Source organism: Sphaerodactylus townsendi, linkage group LG12 (genome assembly GCF_021028975.2).
Source record: "Sphaerodactylus townsendi isolate TG3544 linkage group LG12, MPM_Stown_v2.3, whole genome shotgun sequence".
NCBI lineage: Eukaryota > Metazoa > Chordata > Lepidosauria > Squamata > Sphaerodactylidae > Sphaerodactylus > Sphaerodactylus townsendi.
Window position 1 is genome coordinate 36,923,853 of NC_059436.1, and position 25,159 is coordinate 36,949,011.

Consider the following 25,159-nt stretch of genomic DNA (forward strand, 5'->3'; position numbering starts at 1 on the left):
GAGGAAGAGAAACTGATTGTGGTGAGTTTTCCAGGCTGTGTGGCCGTGGTCTAGTGGATCTTGTTCCTAATGTTTCGCCTGCATCTATGGCTAGCATCTTCAGAGGTGTATCACAGAGGGAAGTCTGTTACACACTGTGTCCAGTGAGAAGGGAATGTTTTAGTGAGGTATATATTGTCATGTCCCTGGGTGGGGAACCAATCAGTAAGTGTTTGGGTGGAACTTGCTATGCAAAGGTGTGGTTGATAGTATAATATTGCAGGTGGGGTTTTTCAGTCCAGGGAGTGATTCACATTTGCATTCCCTGCAGCAGCAGCAGTATTGGTGAATGCAAATCCTGTGTTTGGAAGAGAAAATTTCCTACTAGTTCATCCTCGGCTCATGGCCTCCCGGTTCATTGTTCGTCTATATCAGGGGTCCCCAAACTTTTTAAACAGGGGGCCAGTTCACTGTCCCTCAGACTGTTGGAGGGCCAGACTAAAAAAAACTATGAACGAATTCCTACGCACAAATGATTGTAAAATGTTTGATTTCACCTTTCAGCCTTTCTGTCATGGTCTATTTTTAGAACAGTGACCAAAGTATGTCAAGTACAGGGTGGGCTCCAAATATTGTTGGGGAGGCTGTGGAATACCTTCCCCTGTTAAAAAAAAAAGCAGAACTTTCCCAATGAAACATTCCATCTAACCCAGGATCAGGTATCTTCCTGGGTTCTTTTCCCATCCCTAGCAGCCAGCGATCGATTCTGGCCAGGCCTGGAACTGGATGCCAATGGGAGTGAGAGGCGAACAGAAAAAAGCCTTGGAGGAGCAACAACACATGGAGTAGCTGAAAGGAGGGCGGAACAGGCATTGCCACATGTAAGGTTTCCAACTCTGGGTCAGAAAATTCATGGAGATTTGGGGGTGCCATCATGTAACTGCAATCAACAGCCGCTAAAGGCCGGTTCCTCCCTCTCCTCTCAGAAGGGCCCCCACTGCACATGAATGGAGCCATGGCCGCCATGCCTGGCGGGCTGGATAAATGCCTTCAGGGGGCCACATTTGGCCCCCGGGCTGTAGTTTGGGGACCCCTGGTCTATATATTTATCCTTTCTTGCCTACAGGGACCCAAAGCAACATTGTTCCCCCACCTCCGTTCTACCCTTACAACAACCACAGTGTGAGGTAGGTTAGGCTGTGGGAAGGTGATTGGCCCATGATTACCTAGCAAATTTCCACGGCAGAATGGCCATTTGAACCTGGGTGGTCTTGTCACTTTTCTCAGTTGTTTCTTAAGACGGCAATTAAAAAGATCTGCTCCAATCCGATCAACTGGACTTAACCTGATTCTTGTTGCTGCGCTGTCAGCATTTTGCCTCTTTCCAGCGCGATGGCAGAGAGCAGCCTAACTGATCACAAGGAGCCAGGGTTTCTAAACTCGACAGTTTAAATTTGGAAGTTTTAATTGCATGAGTGATGATTAAATTAATTAATAGCAAAGCACATGTTAATTGTTTAATTGGTCGCTTGATCTATATAGATCATTTTTTGCGTGGAATTGAGTTGATTTACAAAGTTTATTGATTGGATGTGACAATGAATTATTTCGCCAACTACCTGATTTGCAATTTTACCAATTAATCCGCATACTTTGGGTTGCAACTCAGCTCACCAAGAGTGCTAACTCCGAGTGATCTATCCATGTACTGTCATGGCTAAAAATATTTATTATACCAAACAGCTAATAATGACACATTAAACTTAATGCAACCTGTAAATTCACTAAACGGGTGGCTAACAAGGGGGTAATCCTGTCCTGTCGGCTGCTATAAACACTCCAGGCCCCTGCAGTGGGGTTGGGAGAATTTGTTATGACCTCCCTTCACTGTTAAACAGATCTGAATATTAATTTTATGCTTCGGGATGGAAGCAGTTTAAGCAACTAAACAAGCCACCAATGGGGTTTGTGTGGTTTCCGGGCTGTATGGCTGTGTACAGCCCGGAAACCACACCGCACCCCAGTGATTCCGGCCGTGAAAGCCTTCGACAATATATTAAGCCACCAATGGCTTGCAAAACATTATTTCCCCCACTAGGATGAACCAGATCAGCTTGGTTCAGTGGCTAGAATGCTGAACGTACACTGAGGGACTTTGGGCTCAGATCCCCACTCAGTCATGAAGTTCAGTGAGTGACCTTTAGCCAGTCTCTCCCTCTCAGACTAATCTACCTCACAGGGTTGTTGTTAATATTGGAGGGGTTCTCAAAAGCAAGGGAGAGATAAAAGGTGATGAAATTTCAAAAAGGGGGGGGGATGAGTCAAGTGGGTGAAAATAAGATGAAGAATGATGGAAGAAATATATGTTTCCTACGCAAGATTTTGAGCACGTTATTAGTAGACAGAGACTCCTAATCAAAAAGCACTTTGGAATCTTTAGTGACCCTCAGGCTGGAACTAAAAACCTCACCTCCTGAAGCTGGGATACAGGTTAGCCAGTCACTGTGGAATCGTGTACATTTAGTATGACTTGCATTTTACTTTAATGTATTTATTTTACAAAATTTATATCCTTCCGATATGCCCTACAAAGGTCACCAAGGCATACATAACAAAACTTACATGAGAGAAAGAATAAGTTCTCTTTGTCTATCTTTCTGCAAGCCAGGCACAACTTGATAACTTTATGCCATGTCCCTGACACTCCAAAAAATAGCCTTTTTTAAAAAAACCTAACCCCGCCCCAAAACTTGCCCAATTTTTTACAGCTTGCAACTTTAAGTCAAAGGAAAAGTGTGCTGTGGTTTTAAACAAGGACCGTACTGAAGCACAGTGCTGGGAGATCTTGAACATGCCCTGAATTTCACTGCCAGTAGGCCCTTGAGTGCATGCAAAACTGCCATACATGCACTGCACATGTGCCACCGTAGCACAAGATTGAGCAGTGGTGTAGTGGTTAAGAGCAGCAGTGGCATAGTGGTTAAGAGCAGGTCTGGAGGAACCGGGTTTGATTCCCCACTCTGCCCCTTGAGCTGTGGAGGCTTATCTGGGAAATTCAGATTAGCCTGCACACTCTCCACACACGACAGTTGGGTGACCTTGGGCTAGTCACAGCTTCTCGGAGCTCTCTCAGCCCTACCTACCTCACAAGGTGTTTGATGTGAGTGGGGAAGGGAAAGGAATTTGTAAGCTCCTTTGAGTCTCTTACAGGAGAGAAAGGGGGGATGTAAATCCAATTCTTCTTCTTTAGCGAGCCAACGTTTCAAGGATAGCAGCCAAAGGCTCAGTTTAAACATCAGAGTCACAATGGATTCAGGCTGAGTTCTCATGTTAGGTAGGAAAAGTCCTCTCCTTCCATGCTGTCTATACCATGCAGAACTTCATACACCTCTTTCAAGCCTGTCCTCCCAACTGTCTCTTACTAATTCTTCAGACTCCCCTTGTTCCCTGGCCTCTAAATTTAATGCAGAGCAAAGCACGTCTCAGTTACCGGTTTGCGACAGCGCATTATATTTGGCTCACCTGGCCATTAAAGAGTAGTTTAAAAAAGCAGATTGGACATAAAAATGTAACACATGTCGTTGACACTGAAGTTGACGTGATTTATCTTTTTAAAAAATAAATAAACAAGACACCCAAAAAGGGAGAGCATCTCAAAATTATGATTCATTTACACAACACCGGCTTCATATGCTTGTCATTACACAGTACCCAGTAATTTAATTGAAAGAGAAATAGATATAGATGTATGCATAGCTTGGAAGGAAATATTGATAAATGTGGAGGTGTTCTGGCAAGATTTATCTGTAAAAAAAATATATTGATGTGGAAATCCATTTCATTATGCAGAAGTGGCTGCGGAGGCGAGAGAGAGAGAGAGAGAGAAATTAGAGAGGTGAAGAAGGGGCTTACTTCAGTTTGGGCTCCCCCTTGGCCCTTCGCTTCGTCAATAACCGCCAGAAAGCAGAATAAAGCCCAATCAGAGTCGCGGAACTCCTTAGGCGTTGTGATCAAGTCACCACAGTCATGGGCTGCAGCTTGTCCTGGTTGGCGTGCAGTGGGAGGTAGACGTCAATTTTTTTGGTGGCAGTCGTTCCAACGTGGCCCTGTTGGTTGGAGAGAATTCAAGCTGCGTTTAAGCAACCAGCAAAACCAAATAAACAATATTTCACCCTAGTGTGGGACACTCTTGTGTAGCAACATAGTCAGGGCTGTTTGGTAAAGAACTGGGATGTTCTAACAAAAGTAGTAGGACAAATGTAGTATGCAATGTACTATACGGCAGAAAGGAACAGAATGGGGAAAATGTTGCAAACTATGGTGCTATTGGCAATTTGTATATACCAGGGGTAGGGAACCTGCGGCTCTCCAGATGTTCAGGAACTACAATTCCCATTAGCCTCTATCAGCATGGCCAATTGGCCATGCTGGTAGGGGCTGATGGGAATTGTAGTTCCTGAACATCTGGAGGGCCGCAGGTTCCCTACCCCTGGTATATACAGTGGAACCTCAGTTTTCGTTGGTAATTCGTCCGAAAACAATCGATGAAAACCGAAACCGATGAAAACAGAGGCAAACTTCTCCATAGGAATCAATGTAAATCCAATTAATCCGTTCTAGGCACTCCAAAAAACATACCAAAAACACATTTTTGGTGAATAAACATAGTGCTTAATGCTGAAAACAGAAACAAAGAATAACACTAGGACCAGCTTCAGAGCCAGTGGACCAGTGCCGCACCAGAAAGCTGTCCAAAGAGGTCTGTTTCTGACGCCTCTTTAAGATTTGTCTAAAATGGGGCAAGACATTGTCATTAAACAAGTTGCAGACACGGCCTGCAACAGCTTTGTCCGGGGGAATTTTCTCCACAAATCCCTGCACCTTACTGCAAATTGATGAAAACCGAGGCAAATTGATGAAAACCAAAACGGATGAAAACCAAAGGCAGTGAAAACCGAGGTTCCACTGTATATTTAAAGACAATGTGTAAATACTCGGCAACTCTATATTCCCTCCACCTATATACTGTTCTAAAGTGTATAATATAAATACTCAACAAAGTGATAAATACCAAGTGCTCCAAAAAATCATAATACAATATTCCAATAATATCAGCTCAATGTAAAAAAAGTAGTTCCAGATCTGGAAAAAAGATGCAGCGTGACTTGTATAAACCATGGGCATTTCCCCCAATACTTCTTGTTTTACATCATTTATTCTGCTCATGGTAGTTTGAGGAGAGGGAGAAGGGCTAAGCAAAGCCACTGGTCATCATATTCAACAGCTCCTCTGGCTAAGCATTCACTAAGCCCAGCCCACTTGCTTTCAAACATTATCCTCGGAATCACAGGGGCTAGAAACTTGATTTGAAGGAGAAAAATAGATACTATTCCTCTCAGGAAACTGAATTTGGTATCTAGCATGGCATTAAATCACAATGGCTTCCCACTGAGAAGTTCTCTATTCTTGACTTATCTCAAGTCCCAGCATGGAAAAGTAATATGTCCCCAAGCTGTGTCTGTTTTTATTCTAACTGGCACCTGCAAAATGGTGTGGCGTGGAATCAACCCCTTTTCCCAGTACTGTGGTTGATGCTTGGTTCTCCTGCTTTTTTCTTTGCAGTTGTCACATGGGAAAGGGTACAATTAAGATCCAAGGCATCATGTCTAATCCGACAGAAGCACTCTGGGAAATGGTAAAAAAAATATAAAGAAAAAAGACCCAGAGCCGGATCCTCTGGAGCCAGTCCACTAGCAGTGGCACTTTTCTCCAGTACAAGAAGCCCCTTCTGCTAACACAAGAGGCTCCTGAAGATCCAACCCTCTTTATCTAGCAATACTTCAAGCTCAGGGGAGCGCAATCCTCTTTAAACAGGAGTCGACCCTCTTGTTCTTTCACTGTTTTAATACACATGCGTAATTAACCACACCCACTGGACAGGTGTTGGCCAGGTCTCCTCCTGCTTGGGTCACAACCACAAGGCAAGGACTGCCTTTGAGGCCTTGTCCTCAGCTGGAGAGGGGGCTCTTGCAACCCCCTTCCTTATCCTTCCTTTAGACTGCTCCTGTTCTCTGTCTGAACTTGGAGAGTCATTCTGATGTCTTCTCCTCAGCCTCTCGTGCCAAGGACTTAAATAGCTCTTGGCAACCACTAGAAGTCTGGACCACACAGCTCCAGCCTTGATAGGCCGCTGCCTCTGGCCTTGGCTGTGTTGCTGTGCAAACGAAGTGCTGGCTCCGAATCTGCCCCTTTTAAGGGCAGGGACCATAAATGCATGCTATACCCCAAGAGCCTCTGGGGCACGATCCCCTCATCCACCTAACTGGAAGTAATGCTGGCTGCTGTCAGTGGGGCTGTCTCCAGGGTACAATAGAAGAAAACTTCCTTGACTCTAAATCACAGATGCCAAGCCATTTTACCCCATGCACACTGAATGGGGAGCTGTCTTGGCTCCACTAGAAACACATCCATATAACAGTCATTTACAAAACATATTTCTTGCAAATTTCCATTATTAGATCATCATCCGACCCCAAATCAAGTGTACACCTAAAATACCTAATATGTACACTGGCCCTAACTGACATATGGGCAAAAATCTGAACCAATGCACAGGAAACACTGTGGATGCAGTTGGACAACATGATAAATCACAATTTGTACAATGAACTATCGTTGAAGTCTACTGGGCACAAATAACAAATCATGGTTCATGCATAAACCCTGGTTTGCCTGTTCAGAAGCAGTTATTCAGAAGTCATAACTAATATAATTTGATCATGCCATAGTTTATGATGGTGTCTGACTAGAATGTAATCCCCCCCCCCCCACTTTTCTAAATGGGATTATTTGAAACTACTGATTCCCCAACTGTTGCTGGGATCCATTTTTTTTCCTGTGAGAGCAGCTGAAATGATCCTTGGGAGTTTAAGCCACCATGTTGGATACATCTGCCAATCCATGCCCTTGGAAAAGACACCAGGCAGTAATCATTCATCCTCTGTCCATATATGGGCAGCAATGTCATCCTGACAGCACACAGGGTTTCCCCTAATGCAGTCCATCCTTTTCGGGGATGAGGCAGCCTATAAATTTAATCAATCAGTCAATCAATCAATCAATCAATCAATCAATCAATCAATCAATCAATCAATCAATCAATCAATCAATCAATAAAGGTTCAAGGGAATCCCAGGCACTACAGCACTAACAGAATACACAGTCCTACCCCTATCCAAACAGTCCTACACCAAACAGTCAAGGGCAGAGTGCAACACCAGGAGGTCTAATTCTGGGCTAATTTCTTAAAAATGGGTTGTCATCCATACCATCCTATTACATGTACAATCTTAGCATGCCAATGTAATGCCCATCTGGTATGCTAACAGTGTATGCCTAGAGTGTGAGGGTCAGGGTGAAAGACAATGCTGTGTATACACTGCTGCAATTCAATTTTAATTTTAATTGTCAATGATCAAAACAGTGTACAAAATAGAAACTATTATCAGGGAAACCAGAGCCAGAACAGTACAGTATATACAACTTTACTCATGCTTAACTGAATACTATGTAGACTAGACAGTCTCTCAGATGTTAAAACCAGGAAGAAGATTCCCCCCATCTGGAGAAATTTTTCTTAAAAAAACTACAGACTTTGACACCACACATAAATAGAGCGCTACTCTCTAGAATCTAGTTGCCTCCCAATTTTTCCTATATTTACATAGGAGTGTACAGAACATAGCGACAATGCCTTGTTATTCCTTCAAGACAATCCGAACAGCAGAGGGCCTACAGTTTTGTTACGAATTTTTTGATTAAAAAGGACATTAAAAAAAACACATGTTCAATTGTTGCAATACTAGATTCTTCTAGCCCAGGGGTCTGCAACCTGCGGCTCTCCAGATGTTCATGGACTACAATTCCCATCAGCCCCTGCCAGCATGGCCAATTTCTCTCTGTCAACATTTTCTACCCCATGCATAATTTTATAGACTTCAATCATACCCCCCCCTCAGACATCTCCTCTCCAAACTAAAGAGTCCCAAACGCTGCAGCCTCTCCTCACAAGGAAGGTGCTCCAGTCCCTCAATCATCCTCAATGACAATGGTGAACACAGCAGGGGAGATACAGGTAGGAACTAGAAGCAAGGGATGGGGATGAATAAATAATAGAACTTGCTTCTCCACCTTCCCTGCAAATGAGACGCCTACATTAACATTACATCAATAATGACTCTCTCCCCCCTCTGCTATTTCTGCCCCACCAAGGTTCAAGAATCCATTCCTTACTCCCCATGGGATGCCAAGGGAATACTGCATCCAGGAACAACAGATTTATGGGTCTTATTTATACCATCTGAATGCTGGGAAGGCTCAAGTGGAAATTGGGGCTTCACTGTTTTATCATCATTAATCTTCTCTCTGAAAATATGACCAGAACAGGGAAGGGGCCTGCTGAATTGCTGATGTGCATAAAGCAAAAAAGATCAGCAGAACTAAGCATTACATGTTTATCTTCTTCCAAGCATCTTGTCAAAAATGAAACAAAAGGTGGTCAAGGACAAGTCTCAGTCACCATCAGGGCCAGGGCAGAAGTGATAAGGTGAGAATTTGGGTTGGAAGGTCTTTGTATTCCCCATGTCATGCGTGTAATCTCCAACTCCCAGAGTACCATGTGAGCAAGAGTTACCAAAACAGAAGCCAGAAGCATAGAAGGCAGGAGGTTCAGCAGTGCCACGGAATGACCAATTCGGAGGGCACACAATATTACTACCCGCAGGGACCATTCTGAAGACAGTTCCAGGTTCTGAGCGAACTACACTAAAAGCCAAACCAGACAATATGAGGGATATGTGGTTGCCATCAAAAGCAAGCGTCCCCACCTTGTGTCTTGCTTAACACAGCAAAATAAAAGATATTTGATGCCATGGCATCATCTCACCTGCCTCTTTGCAAGGTGCCACTGAGTTCAGGAATTCTATGTGCAATGCTATCATGTTGTGTGTTTTCTACATTAGATGTTCCTAGGCAGATGTTCCTAGGCCAAGTACCTCTTGATGCCTCGATCTAGCCTTGGTCCTGGCCTGAGAACACAAAATCCCCAGTTCAAGCCCCAGATTCCCCAAGAACTACCAGCATGCTACCAATATTCAAAAAAAGTAGAGACAAACTTTATAAATATGTTTATTATAAAATGAGAAGGGAAATTCATTCAGGATTGGGGGTTGGGGAGAACAGGCACCATTTGGTGTTTTCTTCACAGCTGCCAATTAATCTGGAAGGCACAAAAGGGTCTATTAAAGTAACTGTTTTTGATCTGTCACCTGTGGTACAGACTTCTGAAGTTGAGGTTTGATGTCTTTTAGAACAGGTAGCCAGATTTTGTTTGTTTTCAAACGTTCTTCCTTTTTATTACAACTGCGCTGATGCTTACATATTTCAATGGTTCCCCTGTGTAATCTGACACTTGAACTGCTGGACTCTAATACTACTAATCTGGGGACTCACATGATTAGCAGAAAGCTATGAAAGTTAATCAATGGAGAACGGCCTAGTAAGGACTGAACATGCTTTAAGAGGCTTGGAACCTTAAGAGCAATTGAGAGTCATTTAATTGGATGCGAAGACAGGCAGAGAGGGAAATTGGCTGGGTCAACATCTGAGAGCATAAAGAACAATGGAAGGAAAGATCTGGGTATGCATGGGGGAATTTCCAAATTATTTACCCCGCATTACTTCTTTGGCGGGTAGGGTGTCTCAGTTTGTTCCATCTAAAAGAAAACTTTATAGCGAGGGTTGCCACCAGGCCTGAGGGGAATATGTTTTGCTCCTTCAGTCAGGAGAAATAGACAGCCCAAGCTTTTTTATGGTATGAAGATAAATAACATCATCTGCTAAAAACACTCTGGGGCTTTCCCCACTACAGAAGGGAGCTAAGGTCGACTCGGTTCCCTTCAGTAGAGGGCGATTCCAGGCTGTCCCCACAGCAACTGAGTTGGCCCCCTGGAACCGAGCTAAGTGGGCGGGATCATCTTGCTGCCTGTTTCGCTCCTCGATCGTGATTGGCGCTTGTGTTATAGTGGGAAACGGGAGCGTTCTTTTTTTTTTTTTTACAGTTTTTACAGTTTACAGTTACATGCGCTTTCTGCCCGCCACGACTCTCCCGTCCTGCGCATGCCACAAAAGCGGCTGGTGATTGGTTGCCGTTGAAACGGATGAGGTGTCGCTTTCGATGCTTCCCCACTCCCCCGGCTTCAAAGTGGTATCGACCTTGTTCCGGCAGAAAAGTGTAGTTCATAACTGCGACAAGGATGTCGCAGTTCTGAGGGGGGGGGGGGGGCTGAGACAAAACAATGTTGAGCTCGGGGGCAGTGGGGATTCACTGAGGCGAACCTAGGTAGAAACCAGTTCAACTCTGTCAGTGGGGAAAGCCCCACTATGTCCGTGTTAAAGGGACAGTACATTTTTTTCTTGGGACAGTTAACAATGCCATTCATGAATGAGGACCTAACAGAAATAAAAACAGGCTCACCAAATCAGCAGAATACGGCTGGTTTGTAAATATATATATAAAAAGGAAAGCTGGCCAAGAGACAGAGTGTGGGTATCAAAACGTCACACCTGCTGTGGCTCTTCAAAGAGGACCTCAGATAAGAAGCCTGCAGTTGATGCAACCGACTAGGGCTTTCTGCACACAGGCTAGTAACCCCCAATTCTGCACTGCAAACGCAGAGAACTATTATACTGCCTAAGAAGCACCAACAGGCCAGAAAGGGCTTCATGGCCCCTAAAAAAGCTAGGTTAGGTTTTGCTCACTTGTCTTAAGTGCTAGGGGCCCTGGTCTTGCAAACTACTGACTGCCTTCACCTTCACTTTGTCTGATCCTAATCACTTTTATTGCTAGGCTTGTATATCACTCCACAGCAGAACTCTCTTGCAAACATACATCATGGAAGAAAGTCATACCCCCACTGCATGCTCAGGCACATGAGTAAACTGTGAGAAATGAGTGCAGTAAATAAAGGCTCCTCTTAACCTAAAGCATCCACTTACAAAAGAGGCCGACTGCTGATCTCTGCACGACTGCTCTGGCCCTGCTCACTTTCTACCACCCTCTATGGGGGAAAGAGAGAGCAAGTAATCCTGTGACATCTCTGCAACAGATGCAACTGAATCATTCAATCACACAGCATAATGATCTGCCTTCAGAGGCGGTTGCCCAGAACAATGACTCATGCAGAGATGCAGGGGATGGGCTTCTTTGAGACTGGCTACAGTATACCTTCACACATTCCACGAGTATAAAAGTTTGGATTCTGTAAAGGAAATCTATGGGTGTAAAAAAGTGAGTTAAGTGAATTTGTTATGATATTTAGATGTTCGCACCCTTCTCCCACTCCCAAACAAAAGGAACTGGAACTTGTTCAAGATGTAAATACCCTCAAATTCCATTATTTGATGTACTGGAATGACTTTAGCATGTAAAGACTCATCCACCCAGCTACTGAGCCCCCAAGGACAACAGCTTAAGACTGGGATAAAGATATCCAGCCTGGAGTTTCTGTAGCCTCCAGCAGGATTAGGCTGTTAATCTCACATTCCCAGGGTTTTATAATTACAAACCACTGGAAACCATAGTGGTGAAAGCAGCCAGGAAGCCATTCACCCTGGATCTCTTCCATCGGCCCCACAGAGCAGTTTTCAGGATCTGTTATTCAGCCCTTGTACAGGACAAAAAAATCAATTGGCATTAAAAATAAAACCAGGAATTTTGGCAGGGGGAGAACCAACATAAACTGCAATCGAGTAATAAAAAGGAAGCCTTTAGAGATTTAATACTAACTCTTAATGAAAATCCACTGAAGAAGCTATTCATTCTCCAGTCTGCTTTCTATTACCCCAGTAATGCACCTTTTCAATAGGGTGTCCAAAATAATGCACTTTGAACCACTCTGCCATTTTGGAGGCCAAGAAGCTGGAATATGGTAGTATATTTTATTTACCGGGTACAGACCTGATTCTCTGGGCCTTGTTGCCAGGCAAACTGGTCTCCATAACTTGACTGGAGTGGAGGGGTGAGGACAGCACATGCTTTGCATGCAGAAAGCCCCATATTCGATCCCCGTCATCTCCGAAATCAGACAACAGGTGTTAGGAAAATCACTTTTCCGCTTGAAACCCAGGAGAGCTGCTGGTGGTCAAGGGCAGACAATACTGCAGCAAGTGGACGAATAATCTAAAGGCAACTGCATGCAGACGTGATGGTTAAGAGTGGTGGACTCTAACTTGGAGAACCAGGTTCAATTCCCCGTTCTTCCACGTGAAGCCTGCTGGGCGGTCTTGGGCCAGTCACAGTTCTCTTAGAACTCTCTCAGTCCATGCAGGCAGATCAGCTCTGAATGTCTCTTGCCTTGGAAACCCTATGGGGTTGCCATAAATTGGCTGTGACTTGACAGCACTTTCCACGACCAACAGCATCCATTACGAGGAAGGGTAAAAATCTGCAAGAAGTCTGCAAATGATGCAACCCCAGGGCATCTTCATTCAGCCATCTCTCTGATGTCTGAGGCCCACACGCTTTCAAGCACAGTTTTGTATCCATAAGGGCCAGAAACATGAAAATGATGAAAAATGAAATGATCAAGGATTCCACACCTAACCTTCGGGAATTAAATCACACATATGGTTCAGTATATAAAATTTCTCCCTGCACGTGCTGGGACTCTGGGTCCCTAGAAACCCACATTAAAGCGGGCGAGCCAAATCAAATTCTCCACTATCCAAAACTCAAAAGCACTTCAAACTTCACCCACTGCAGTTTTTTTTTCAAATGCTCGGCATAGCAGCAAAATAAAGTACATGCATTTCCTGAAGAGGAGCAAAAATATGATTAATTTGTTAATAATAATAATTTACTGCATCTTCCTATACAATAGAGTTTGGTGACTAAATGTTATATCACTTTAAGATTAGATGGCCTAATGATATATAATGCAAAAGATTTTACTGAATCGTTATTTAGTGAGTCATAAAAACCTCCTAAAAATTAATCTTTCAAGCACATCCAGCTTATCCAAAGTTAGCATTTAATTAGATGGCCTTGGTACAAATGAGCTTACTTCTTTATTTGCTCAATCAGTATATGTCTCTGTAGTAATTAGAATTAATTCAAGTCATTGACTCACCTCCTCACAAACAACGTAAAACATTAGAGAAAATAGAAATGAATGGAGTTTGGGGGTGTTTTCTTCTTTCCCAAATGCAAAAACCACACAACCTCAGGAAAAGTGCCCCACACTTTTGGAGGGCAGAGATGAAGCATTTCATGTTCTAATTGTCAAATCAGAAATGGGAGTGAGAAGAGAAAGGGGTTTTCATCCTGGGATCAGGGATGTAGGTAAGGGGGGGATTTCTTGGGTTCAAGCCCCTCTCATTACATGTCCAGCTTGCTTGAAACAATGCATGGAATGGAACAGCTGGAAAGCCCTCAGTCACCAAACCCACCTCATAAAAAATCTATACCTACGTCACTGCCTGGGATGCAAGTATCCAGGTCCCCAGTAGCTACTGGGATCTATTAATCTGGGTTTGATAATCTGCCAGCTGAGTTTCTACAGTGGTCACAAAGCAACCCTTATCTGCTCCTAGAAAACCTAACTGGTCCCCTGCCTTCCTCCCATGCCTGTAAAAAGCAAACAGACAAAGGACACCCTTGTCCTCAGCTATTCAAATGGATTCCAAAGTGGATGGAGCGATGCACCCTTCTTCTATTTACTAAGTTCAAAGAGGAAATTAGACATTGCTCAGCCAGAATGAAGAGAATCCCAACACAGTCTTGGTATGGTTTCCAATCTTGTCAGGCTGAATGGGAGTCTACCAGAATTGGTACCGATCTCCTAGTGTTTTCCAAAAGCAAGTTGGTAGGATTGTGGCATCCCGTGGAGAAATACAGCCAGAATGTAAACATGGAGGTGACATTGGTTCTATTGAACCAGAAGGAGAGATGCTTCACTTGGAGCAGTTCATGGAAGAAATGGGGGCAACTTGAAAGTGGGGACAAAAAAAGGGAGCTGCTAAAGCCAACAAGCTGCACAGTACACGACCATTGTACGCAAGACAAAGAAAAGGGGGCACTCTAATTCCAGAAACAGATTAATGACTCCTGGATCTCACAGTACTACAAACTATTCCCTCCCCCCCCCCCCTTATCCTGCTTAATAAAACTCCTCGTCTTCAAGGCTGCTCGCTCGTGTACACTTTTTTGGAAGAAAGCCTAACTGTACAAGGCCAGCATGCAGAGGACAATAAATACTTAACGCTGGTTCCATATGAAAAACCTGTATAAATACAAGAGCACATTTATTTCATTGCAAATTAGATGAAAATATTTACGAGCTCATTAAGCAAAAGCAAGCAAGCAACACTTCCTGGATTGCATTATGTTGGGGGACATTTCCCCCTGTAATAGCTAAAGTCAGAGCCGGCAAGCTCAGGTTCTGCTATAGGAATGAGTCTGGGAGCTCTATGCTTCTTCCAGACCCTCCCCATTTGCATGGACATTTGCATTTGCATTGATTGGATTAAAATATTTATATTCTATCTCTCCTAAATTTGTAGAAAGGAGTTTTCACTTTTTAAAAGTGATTTGCGATCCTGACTTGCAAAGCATGTGCAAAACTACAGTTTTCTAGCTCAGATACAACAGCAAAGTATGGTTCATATGAAAGTGGAAGTAACTACGGTAACTGAATGGAAGCAGATGGATGGGGAGAGCCCAAGGATTCTCCAAACAGCACCAAGTCACAATCTGGAATAATCTCCGTCTCAGACTTCATTGTACTTTGTTGCAGATTTCCACTCCACTTCTCTAAGGATGAAGTAGGTGCTTTGTTTTGCTTTAGTAAGATTTATTTTAATCTGGCTGCAAGCTAACTTTGGGAGCCAGAACTAACAATATCAAAATGATGATGGTGGCAACATTTATATATGACTTTTACAGAAAAGTGTTCTCATATTTTAAAAGGTAAAATAACACCACCACCCACAGATGGAGAGAGGAACGGGGGAGAATCTAGGTTTATCCATGCACATAAATCCTGCAGAGATGCTGTGGGCATGCTCTTCTACAGGCGCTACTTTTGAGCTTGGGTTGTTATTGCATCTGAACCATGCCAATAAAGCCAAATAATTTATATTTTCTCCCTGCTACTTTTATACAAAATCAGCAGTAAGTTAAATGCCATTGATCCTGCTGTGCCACTGGGATGGAGCAAAGGAGTTTACCCCCATAGAGGAGGTGACAGGTAGTTGTCAGTAAAGGAAGTTGCATTAGAAGTGTTACTGAGAACTCCTGAGAGCAAAGGGCCTCTTTACTGCAAAGCAAAACTGGAGGCAAACTGGCATGATTTAGATGCAAATATAAGCCAGGCTGAAAAATAACATCCACAGAGGAGGCGGCCTGCTATATCTCCACATGAATCACATGGATACTTCCAACCAGCCTATAGCATGAGTACCTGTTTCTGCATAAAACCAGCGTCCTACAAGAGGTAGGAGGTTTTAACTCCTTATATTCCCAAGATACAGGATCACACCATACGCCCCTGCCAGCATGGTCAATTGGCCATGCTGGTATAGCTGATGGGAATCTGTAGTCCATAAATATCTGGAGTGCTGTAAAAGCGTCTTCGCCACCACGGGCATCTAGGGCGTGGTGGCCGAACCTTTTGGCACTCCAGATGTTCGCGGATACAATTCCCATATGCCCCTGCCAGCATGGTCAATTGGCCATGCTGGCGAAACTGATAAGTGTAAGTCCTGCTCTAAGGTGTAAAGGTCGCTCCCTGCAACTGCACAAAGTTCCACCTACTCTTAAGAGTGGTTGATTTTTGCTGTACTTTTACAGCAAATCATTAGTATAATTTAACAGCAAACCATAGCACTGTCATGCCTGAACCATGCTTTCAGATGTTAAAAGATGGTCACTTTTAGATGAAAAAAATTACCACCTGAAAATCACTGGTTCTGGACACACTTCCCGATCAGAGGGGCGATCAAAGTCAGAATCCAGAATTCATGGAAAGAAGCAACAGGTTGCTTCCTCTGACAGGAGGATAATTTTGCCATTATCTCTGTACTGGGAATGAACAAGTAATCTAATCTCATCTGAGGCCGAATGAGGTACTCCTTCTGGAGGTTGATTGGAAAAGGGTATACAATCACGCAGAGATACACTGGGCCACCTCTCTCCACAAGTGAACTTTGATTTACTACACCAAATTTTTTCAGCAGCTGTGCAGTTCTCTTACAGCATGCAGCTTGAACCTTACTGCAATGAAGGGCAAAAAGTTGCACAAAGCAGCCACACCATGTTGCGGTGCTCACAGTACAGGGGTGTGTGTGCATGCATGAAACACGACAATGCCCGCATTTCTCTTGTTTATTTCTGATTCATACACAGGGTTGCACCATAAAATCCCGTTAACATTCTCACTTAATTTATCTCATTTGTGCTGTCACCACGCATAAAAATTTAACCCAGTAATTTCCTGTTATGCAAAGCATAACATAGTATGAATATTTAAATTCAATGTAAATAAAGCCCACATTACATTTTGGTATTCTAAATTGTTGCCTTCGCTTAGTGGCATCCCCCTTCCACCACCCCGCACTATTTTTCAATTAGAAGCCCAGATGTTTCAGAGGCTCCAGTAGGCAACAACGCTTATGAGAAATGCTTTATCTGCATTGCGATGATGACTACAACATCAGCTCCAGGCTGCATTAACATACTCATGTTTTATTCTGAGTCACCCCCCCAACTCTCCTCCTAATGCTCCAGTTAATTATTATACCACATGAGGCAGAGTAAAAGCGGCCTCTGAGCAGGATGCTGCTCTCCTTAGTAGCTTCAGCCTGAGCCTCAGCTACTCACTCCTCAAACAATGGAGGGAAAGGGAGCACCAATAGCAAAAACGAACCAGCCACAGCCTTGGCAAGCCTGAGCAATCAATGCATACAAAAGGGTTTGTGGATGCCCATGAGTACACACAAACACACAAATTGTGTGCGCACATGCATACATTTACTCATTCTAGCCACACTGCAGAGTGCTGCAACCTCAGAAAAATACTAGGGAATACTGACAAGTCAATCCAAAGACACAGTCAGAATTCACCAACACGTGTTCGACAAAGAGGAACATGCACCAGTAATTGCCAGCTCTCGCCGAACATACTTGCCCGAGATTGTCAGCATTCACACAGGAAGGTCATAATCGGATACATTTCAGACATTGCTGGTTGTGCATATATATGTGTATGTTTGTGGTTTAACTGAGTCAGAGCGTGTGGGGCTATACATGTATTATGCGTGTGTATATATAAATCTCAGTGGTTGTTCTCTCTCTGTTTCTTAAACCAGCATTAAGTGGATTTGGTAGAGGCATAAGAGAACTGGAGAAAAAAAGTCTAAACCGAGCCTAGGGGGAAAAAAATTCACATTCTAATCTTGCTTAACATGGATAAAGAACTGGAGGTGTCTGGTGATGGGAACTATCTCACATGCATGTTCAATAGTAATATGAAGGCGGCCTGTATTTTGTGAAGATGGTTCCCTGAGGAAAATCCTATTCTGACCTCAACAAGGGGAAAGGGATAATTGAATCACAATTATTTACATCCCAGCAAAAAAGCCCGTTGTGCAAAAAAAAAAAAATTACAATGGGGTCTAGAAAACTGTTGCTGGTCATTTCTGTCATTTTTCCGTGAAACATTAAAATTCAACATGAAGAAGTGTTTGCAGGGTGCTAATTCTCACAGGGATAAGAGACGTGGACCTCTTTCCACTCATGCGTCAGAGCAGCTCTTTAAAAAGTGAGTCGTCACCAATGCACCTTGTTTTAATTGTAAATGGCAGAAGATGAAGGGACCCACCCCTTTTACACTGTACAACTTGCTTGGGTCAGCATGGCTACCCCTTCCGCTGGCACAACTCTTTAAAAAGTGAGTTATTGCCAATACATCTTGCCATTATATATATAATGTGTGTGTGTGTATACACACACACATGTATACACACATACATGATTAAGCTACATATTATATAATAATCCAGTTGTCCCTCCAAGTGATTCAAGCCAGTAGATACAGTATCTCAACTTTATATTCACAGGAACTGGACAAGTTACATCAGGGCTAAGAAACGATGCCTAAGTTATAGATGCTGGTGGATGAGCAGGGATTCGAATCCAGGTTTCTCAGACCCTCAGTCCAACACTCTAAACCAGGGGTGGGATTCAGCCGGTTCACACCACTTTGGCAGAACTGGTTGTTAAAATGGTACTTGTAAACAACCAGTTGTTAAATTATTGGAATTCCCACCAATGGAACCTCTAAACCCTATACTATATTTACATGACACCTCCATGTAAGAGATCATAATTTCACCAGGGCAAAAAACAAACACACACAGAAATATCAACCAACAATAATATTCCCCCAATAATGAAAAAGCAATTCGCAATAAACATTATATGCACGTTTAGAAATCAACCACAATTTCCTTTAATGAACAGATGCTGGGGGGGGGTTTTTTGTGTTTTTTTTTTAAAAAACCCACCACAGAGCTGTTTGAGCACACATCCCAGGTTTGAAAACAGGCCCCAGATTTTGCTACTCGGCTGCCAGAAAGCAGACAGCTTAAGTTCCTTGAGGACATTCACCAACCTTTGCCGGAACATTTTTAATACATCACCGTGTCACTTTTTAATGCGCCACAATCTATTAACCACATGGCAAACTAACAGGGATTTTTAAAATATGGGTTTTATAGCTTTGTGACTGTGATTAATTAAATAAATAGCCTGCCTTTCACAAATCATCCTTCTAATTAGTCTAAACCAGACAGTGCATTTTTCCTGGCACTGCTGCCACGGAAGCTCACAGAAGGGCACAAGCACTCCCGAACTTGCTGGCGAATCCAAGCGTTCCTCCACCCACTGTCGCCACGCAAACCGTGGCTGGCATCCTACCTCCTAGCCCCCTCAGGCAGAGGTAGTCTTCACAGGTGCTGCAATCAGCTGGAATTTGACTCCAGCTGCTTGCAAAAGATGTTCGCTTTAATTACGGTCCCTGATCCTGGAGGAAAGGCTGAGGATAACAAAGGAAGCGGCTGAGTTGCCAACATATCTGGGGGGAAAGCAACAAGAAAAAATTAAAGGCTTCAGAAGGACAAGCCGAGAAGCTTCCTCTAAGCAGCTGAACGTCTTTGCCTACCCAAGCAATCTGACCAGCTCACCTACGACAATTCACTGCCTTCAAAGCACCCGGGCCTTATGATTCGTGGCTCTGCTGACTATCTTTGGTTTTTTTTCCTGCATGCGTCTACTGGGATGGCAACTACCAGCAATGATTACAATCCATATGGCAGGACATAGCAACAGCCAGGGCAGGTCGGGTGGCCCATGAGCCCTGGACAGTGCTTCCCCCAATCTCAGAGCCATATTTTTGAACTCTTCTTGTTTGTCCCAAGCTTTAGAAACAGAGAAACAAGCTGAAATTAAACTCAAAAGCACACAACAAACTGGAGATGAGGAATGGATACATCTACCCAGTCTTAGACTGTTCCCTGTAATGATCTCACCTAAATAAGATTTGAGGTGTGGGAAGAGGAAAAAGTCATTTGTGCTTCCTTTCCCTTCATCTACTTCCAGGACTTGGTTCTTGAAATCATGCATTCGTGTCAGCTATGCTACAAATTTCTTACAGTTCCCAGGGTGTGGCCTGACACAGGTCTAGATCTGGCCAGTGCTTGGAAGGGGGGGGCTGCCCAAGAACCCCATTTATGCTGCTTTGAGTCCCAAAGAGGAAAGACAATACACAGATGTAATACAATATAACATATTTGTATGATGAACGGTGCCTCTCTCTTTTCTGCTGTGAGCACACAGAGTGGGTAATATATACAATGGTTTCCTGTGTTGGCCCTTGTACTGAATTATGTGTTCATGGACATGCAGTTCCTCTGGTAAAACGTAACATACAATATGCCCCTAAAAAGGTGCAATATTGAGGAGTTTACTCGCCAGCCTCAGAAAAGAGTCAAGTGTCCACTTGTGCAGCATGACATGGCCTTGAAGAGACTGTTCAGTCCAGCAGAGATCTTCTTCTCTTTTGGAAGAGATCTTCCTCTCAGCTGGCACACAAGGAACCTGGGGAAGGGCAAGTGCTGGGAAGAGAACCTCGACTGGATATCCTTGGCCTACCAGACTCACAGAACACTTGGAACAAGAAAAATAGACTTTGCAAAGAGGAAGGGAGGCTTATACTGGGGTCTGTTGTGGACTGCTCTACAACTTGCTCTCCACGTGCACAGAATACAGAACCGGGGTCTCTATTCTGGTGTGTGGAACTCTGCCTCAACCCTGTCTCAGCTCTCATGACACAACACCACTATGCTAACTGATTTTTCCCTTGCTGGGTGGAAAATATTTTACTGCATTTCCCAAAACTCAGTTCAATCTATCTAATCTATCATAAGATTTGAAGATGCAGGTTTGTCACTGCCTGCGTTTGAAAAATGTGATGTTTAAGCTCTCTGTTATTTGGCCCAAAGAGTGGAAAAATTGCTTTCCAGGGCTGTGCCTGGCCAGTTACACCTCTAACTTTTCCTTAGCTGTCCAAAAGGCATGATCAAAAAAAGTCAGCAAAGGAGGAACCCTGGTAGCAACACATTTGTTTGGTTCTGCAATTTGTTAAATGCCATTTTAAAAAGTCCTGTGGATCAGACTTGTTTATTGATTTATTTAGAGAATCTACAGGCTCTCCAAAGCCTATTTTCCCATTCCCTTAATATTATGGTTTTTATTTCCATGTATTTGGAGGGCTGACTCAAGGAGTACCCCCTACCCTTTCATACCCCAAAATCATAACCGGCTTAGGAAATTTGGCTATTGGAAGTCCATCCAAATGGCACCTTCATTCTTTAAAAAAATCAGAAAGTTTATCTGGTGGGTTTTGATGATTTTTAGCGTGGGCTTTATAATGTGTGATCTTTACTTAACTGATTTCTAACTTACAATATGGAAGAAGTCTCGAGAACCTTGTGCTGCGATTCTTCAGCTCTTTAAAATAAGTTGATTGTACAATTCTAAGAACAGCCCTGTGGCACAGAGTGGTAAGCTGCAGTACTGCAGTCAAAAGCTCTGCTCACAACTTGAGTTCAATCCCAGCAGAAGATGGTTTCAAGCAGTCAGGTCAAGGTTCCGAGATTGGTAAAATAATTACCTGGCTTGCTGGGGATCAAGTTTTGATGATTAGGGAAGGGAATGGCAAACCACAAAGGCTTCCTAGCAACTGTTGTGATGTGACATCACTCCATGGGTCAGGAATGAGCTGGTGCTTGCATATGGGACTACCTTTACCTATCATCCTGAGAACAATTTCCTGGCAGTAAGCCCCACTGAACAGACCTGAGTAGGATTCTGAATAGACATCTTGTTCAAACAGAAAGAAGGAGTGATAGGGAAGGTTATCTCTTCAAGCATTCCCTGATATGAACTTCCTCCCCTTCAAAGACTGTATCAGACTACCCCAGCTGACATTCCAAAGCAGATGCCAGATCTTTTTTCCCCTTGGTCTTGTTTTCAGTGGCCAAGGAAAGGCAGATTTGCCATTGCTCTGTTTTATAATTAGATACATTTGTTTTAGTGTGATATTTTACTGCTCTGTTTTACAATGTTAATGTATGAATAGGTTTCTTTGTACACCACCTTGGGCTATTAAGATAAGGCAGTATAAGAAGGCAATAAATAAAATTAAAAGCTTAAACATCCCCAGGATGTGCAGTAAGAAAGGGGTGGGCTGAAAACAGTCTTCAATGGTCTATCATTTGTGTTTTTTTTGAGAAGTAGAAGAATCTCTGTTCACTACGCTGGGGTTTACACTTGCTCAAGATAGCCTCACTGTGAAAGAGCAACTGATCTGCATTAGGCACCAATATTACAGGACTTATCAGTTTCAGCTGGAAAGGGGATGTCACTCGTCAATTCTTTCTCCCATGTAACATATGCTACCACATGCCAACAGTATCCTTCTGCTGTCTATACAGGGCAAAAAAAGGAGACTGAGAAACAGAATATATGTATTCAAATCGTCAGCAGAAACATTCCATGGAAGAATATTCAAATCAGCCAGGAACTCTGCTGAGAACCTGGAAATCACCATTACTCAACAAAAGACCTTCCAAGGGAGAGTCTAATGTGAATGAAACGGATCAGTTAGATTTCATCAAGAAGTTTGCTACTATTCAGTTAAGTCTCTATGATGATCATTCTTGCCTGTCACCTGACAGACGCTAAATTTGCTCAGCATGTCTAGAATAACTGTATCGCCAATTATGGATGCTGGGAATGGTTTTAATTTGTTTAAAGCAGTCCAACATTATGATTTTAAATTTTGGTTTTATGCATTTGTATGTATTCCACTTTAATGTATTTTATTTATATTGTAATCCACTTTGAGATCCATAAGGAAGAAAGATAGCTAATGAACGTTTTACATCAGTGATTCCCAAACTTTTTCGGCTGCCACCCCTTTCGCTCCCAGGCCACATCCCTAGTGCTCCCCGCCACATATACGAGCACACACCTCTTTCTTGGTATTAGGCATCCTGCAAATTTAAAACAACTTCTAACGCTGCAGACGCAAGCATGTATTTTACAAATGAGACATGAACTAGTCAAAGTAAAACCAATTTATTGAGCTGTTTTAGCAATTTGAAAGGGTATGTTTGCATCTCACCCATGATGTTTTCACAGTTTTAATGGGATGGGTGTGCTTGGTGCAGGGATATCAACTTCTCAACACCAGGCTTAAAAAAAAACTTGCCTTGCAAAGCAGCAGCAACAGGCTCTTTGCCTTGGCTCCCCCCCTCCCCCCAACCACACAGCAAAGAGAGCTGTGGAAAATAAACTTCCTGCCTTGCAAAGCAGCAGCGATGGGACCCTTTGCATTGGCTCCCCTATCCCAACCTCCATCCCAGGGCTACACCGCAAGGATAATCAATCTTTCTTTCTTTCTTTCTTTCTTTCTCTCTTTCTCTCTTTCTCTCTTTCTCTCTTTCTCTCTCTCTCTCTCTCTCTCTCTCTCTCTCTCTCTCTAGTCTTGCAAAGCAGAGTGGACAGGGCTCTTTGCCTTGGCCCCGCTCCCACCCTTGACTATACAGCAAAGGAGACTGCTGCTGCTTTTCTTTTAAAATTCACCAGTCACCAGGATGGAAGGACAAGACCTTTTCTATGCCAGCTGGGCCAAGAATCCCTGCATTGACCCCCCCCCCCCGCCACCCTAAAATTCCTCCCTGCTCCCCCTTGAAGTTTCCACTGCTCACAAGCGAGTGGTACTGCCCACTTTGGGAATACCTGTTTTAAACAAACTAACAAACAAATAAGATAGCTGCAGGGCTAATCTTGCATACATCTGCAAGGAACGCAGAACTGAATCTGCAAGAACCATATTCAAACCCCTACTCTGCCATGTAACCACATGCTCTTGGGCCAGTCATACACTCTCAACCTAATCTACCTCAGATGGTGGTTGTGAAGATAAAATGGTGGTGAAGAGAATGGGGTAAGCTGCTTTGGGCCCCACTGTGTATAAATGAAGTAAATAACCGATATAACAAATGTCACTGACTGTACCTCATACCTTTTATTTACTTTATTTATAGGGTGTTGAGAGTTTTCCGGGTTGCATGGCCGTGCTCCAGTAACAGATTCTCCTGACGTTTTGCCTGCAGCTGTGGCTGGTATCTTTAGAGGAAGATCCTCTGAAGATGCCAGCCACAGATGTAGGCGAAACGTCAGGAGAAAATGCTACTGGAGCACGGCCATACAACCTGGAAAACCCACAACACCCTAATGCTGTGGTGGCGAACCTATGGCACTCCAGATGTTCATGGACTACAATTCCCATCAACCCCTGCCAGCATGGCCAAGTGGCCATGCTGGCAGAGGCTGATGGGAATTATAGTCCATGAACATCTGGAGTGCCATAGGTTCGCCACCACTGCCCTAATAATTCCAGCTGCGAAAGCCTTCGACAATATACTTCATTTATGTTCAGGTTTTTTCCCCCAAAGGAAACCCAAGCCAGCTGACAATATCATTCTCTCCTCATCCATTTGCAATAACCCTGTGAGGTAAGCTAGGTTCAGAGTCTGTGACTAGTCCAAGGTCACCCAGCAAGCTTCCATGACAGAGTAGGGATATTAACTTGTGTCTTCCAGATCCTAGTCTGAAATTCTACCCATTGTCCTTACCATTTTGCCATGCTCTCCATAGCTAAGTGAGGACAAACTTCATGCCTCTGATGAAGTCAGACCGAATCTATGAAAGCTTCTGCCACAATAAATGTGGATATTTTATTTCCTTGCAAACATCTTGCTTCAAAGCTGTGACCCTCCCTGGAACTTTGGAGATGGGGAACATTAGCAAGTCTCCTCTGAAAAAAGTCATAATGGTTTACAGAATTAAAACAAGGGTATGAGACTCGACTGCAGAAGACATTGTGCATTTTTAAAAGTACTATATAAAATACATTTTCCTGAATTTGCAGCAACGCATACAAATTTCCTTCCCCTGTATGATATATACACATCTTCACATATTTTATATTTTCGCTAATAAAACAACTCAAGCCCTTCTTTGGTCATTTGGAATATTGACTTAGGAACACGTTTTTCATTTTGAACAATTTATAATTAAGTGAAGGATAATGACATTAGACCAAGCTTAAAATCAATTAAATTGAATAAAATGCAATATGATTCAAGCAGAAGATTAACTAGACCGTCACATAAAATTGTATTTTTAAATTTTTTATTCTAATTAAACGTGTTATAATTAAATGACCACTGCTTTGGAATTTTTTTCCTTTCATTTCATCAGTATCCACTGCAAACTGCATGTTCATTAAAATTATATTCTATACCTCATTAGGAATGGCCTCCTGTCCCCCTTCCTCGGGTTTTCTACAACCTCTGTGGATTGCACCCCCCTCCCCTGCAATTCCTCTGACTATTTATGAGAACAATGCAGAAATATTTAATGAGATCTGGCATATTATTCACAGGATTCCAAAATAATGTATGAAATTATTCGGGCTTATTAAAAATATAAATG

The 25,159-nt window shown here is 43.1% G+C and overlaps 1 protein-coding gene across 1 annotated transcript in view; it reads right to left on the bottom strand.

Annotated features, from left to right (window-relative positions):
* MAPKAP1 (MAPK associated protein 1) overlaps positions 1–25,159 on the bottom strand; it is a 179,138-nt gene that overhangs the window by 92,687 nt on the left and 61,292 nt on the right. The window contains 1 exon segment of the mRNA XM_048513260.1: positions 3,892–4,085. Coding sequence (XP_048369217.1) covers positions 3,892–4,085 — 194 coding nt within the window.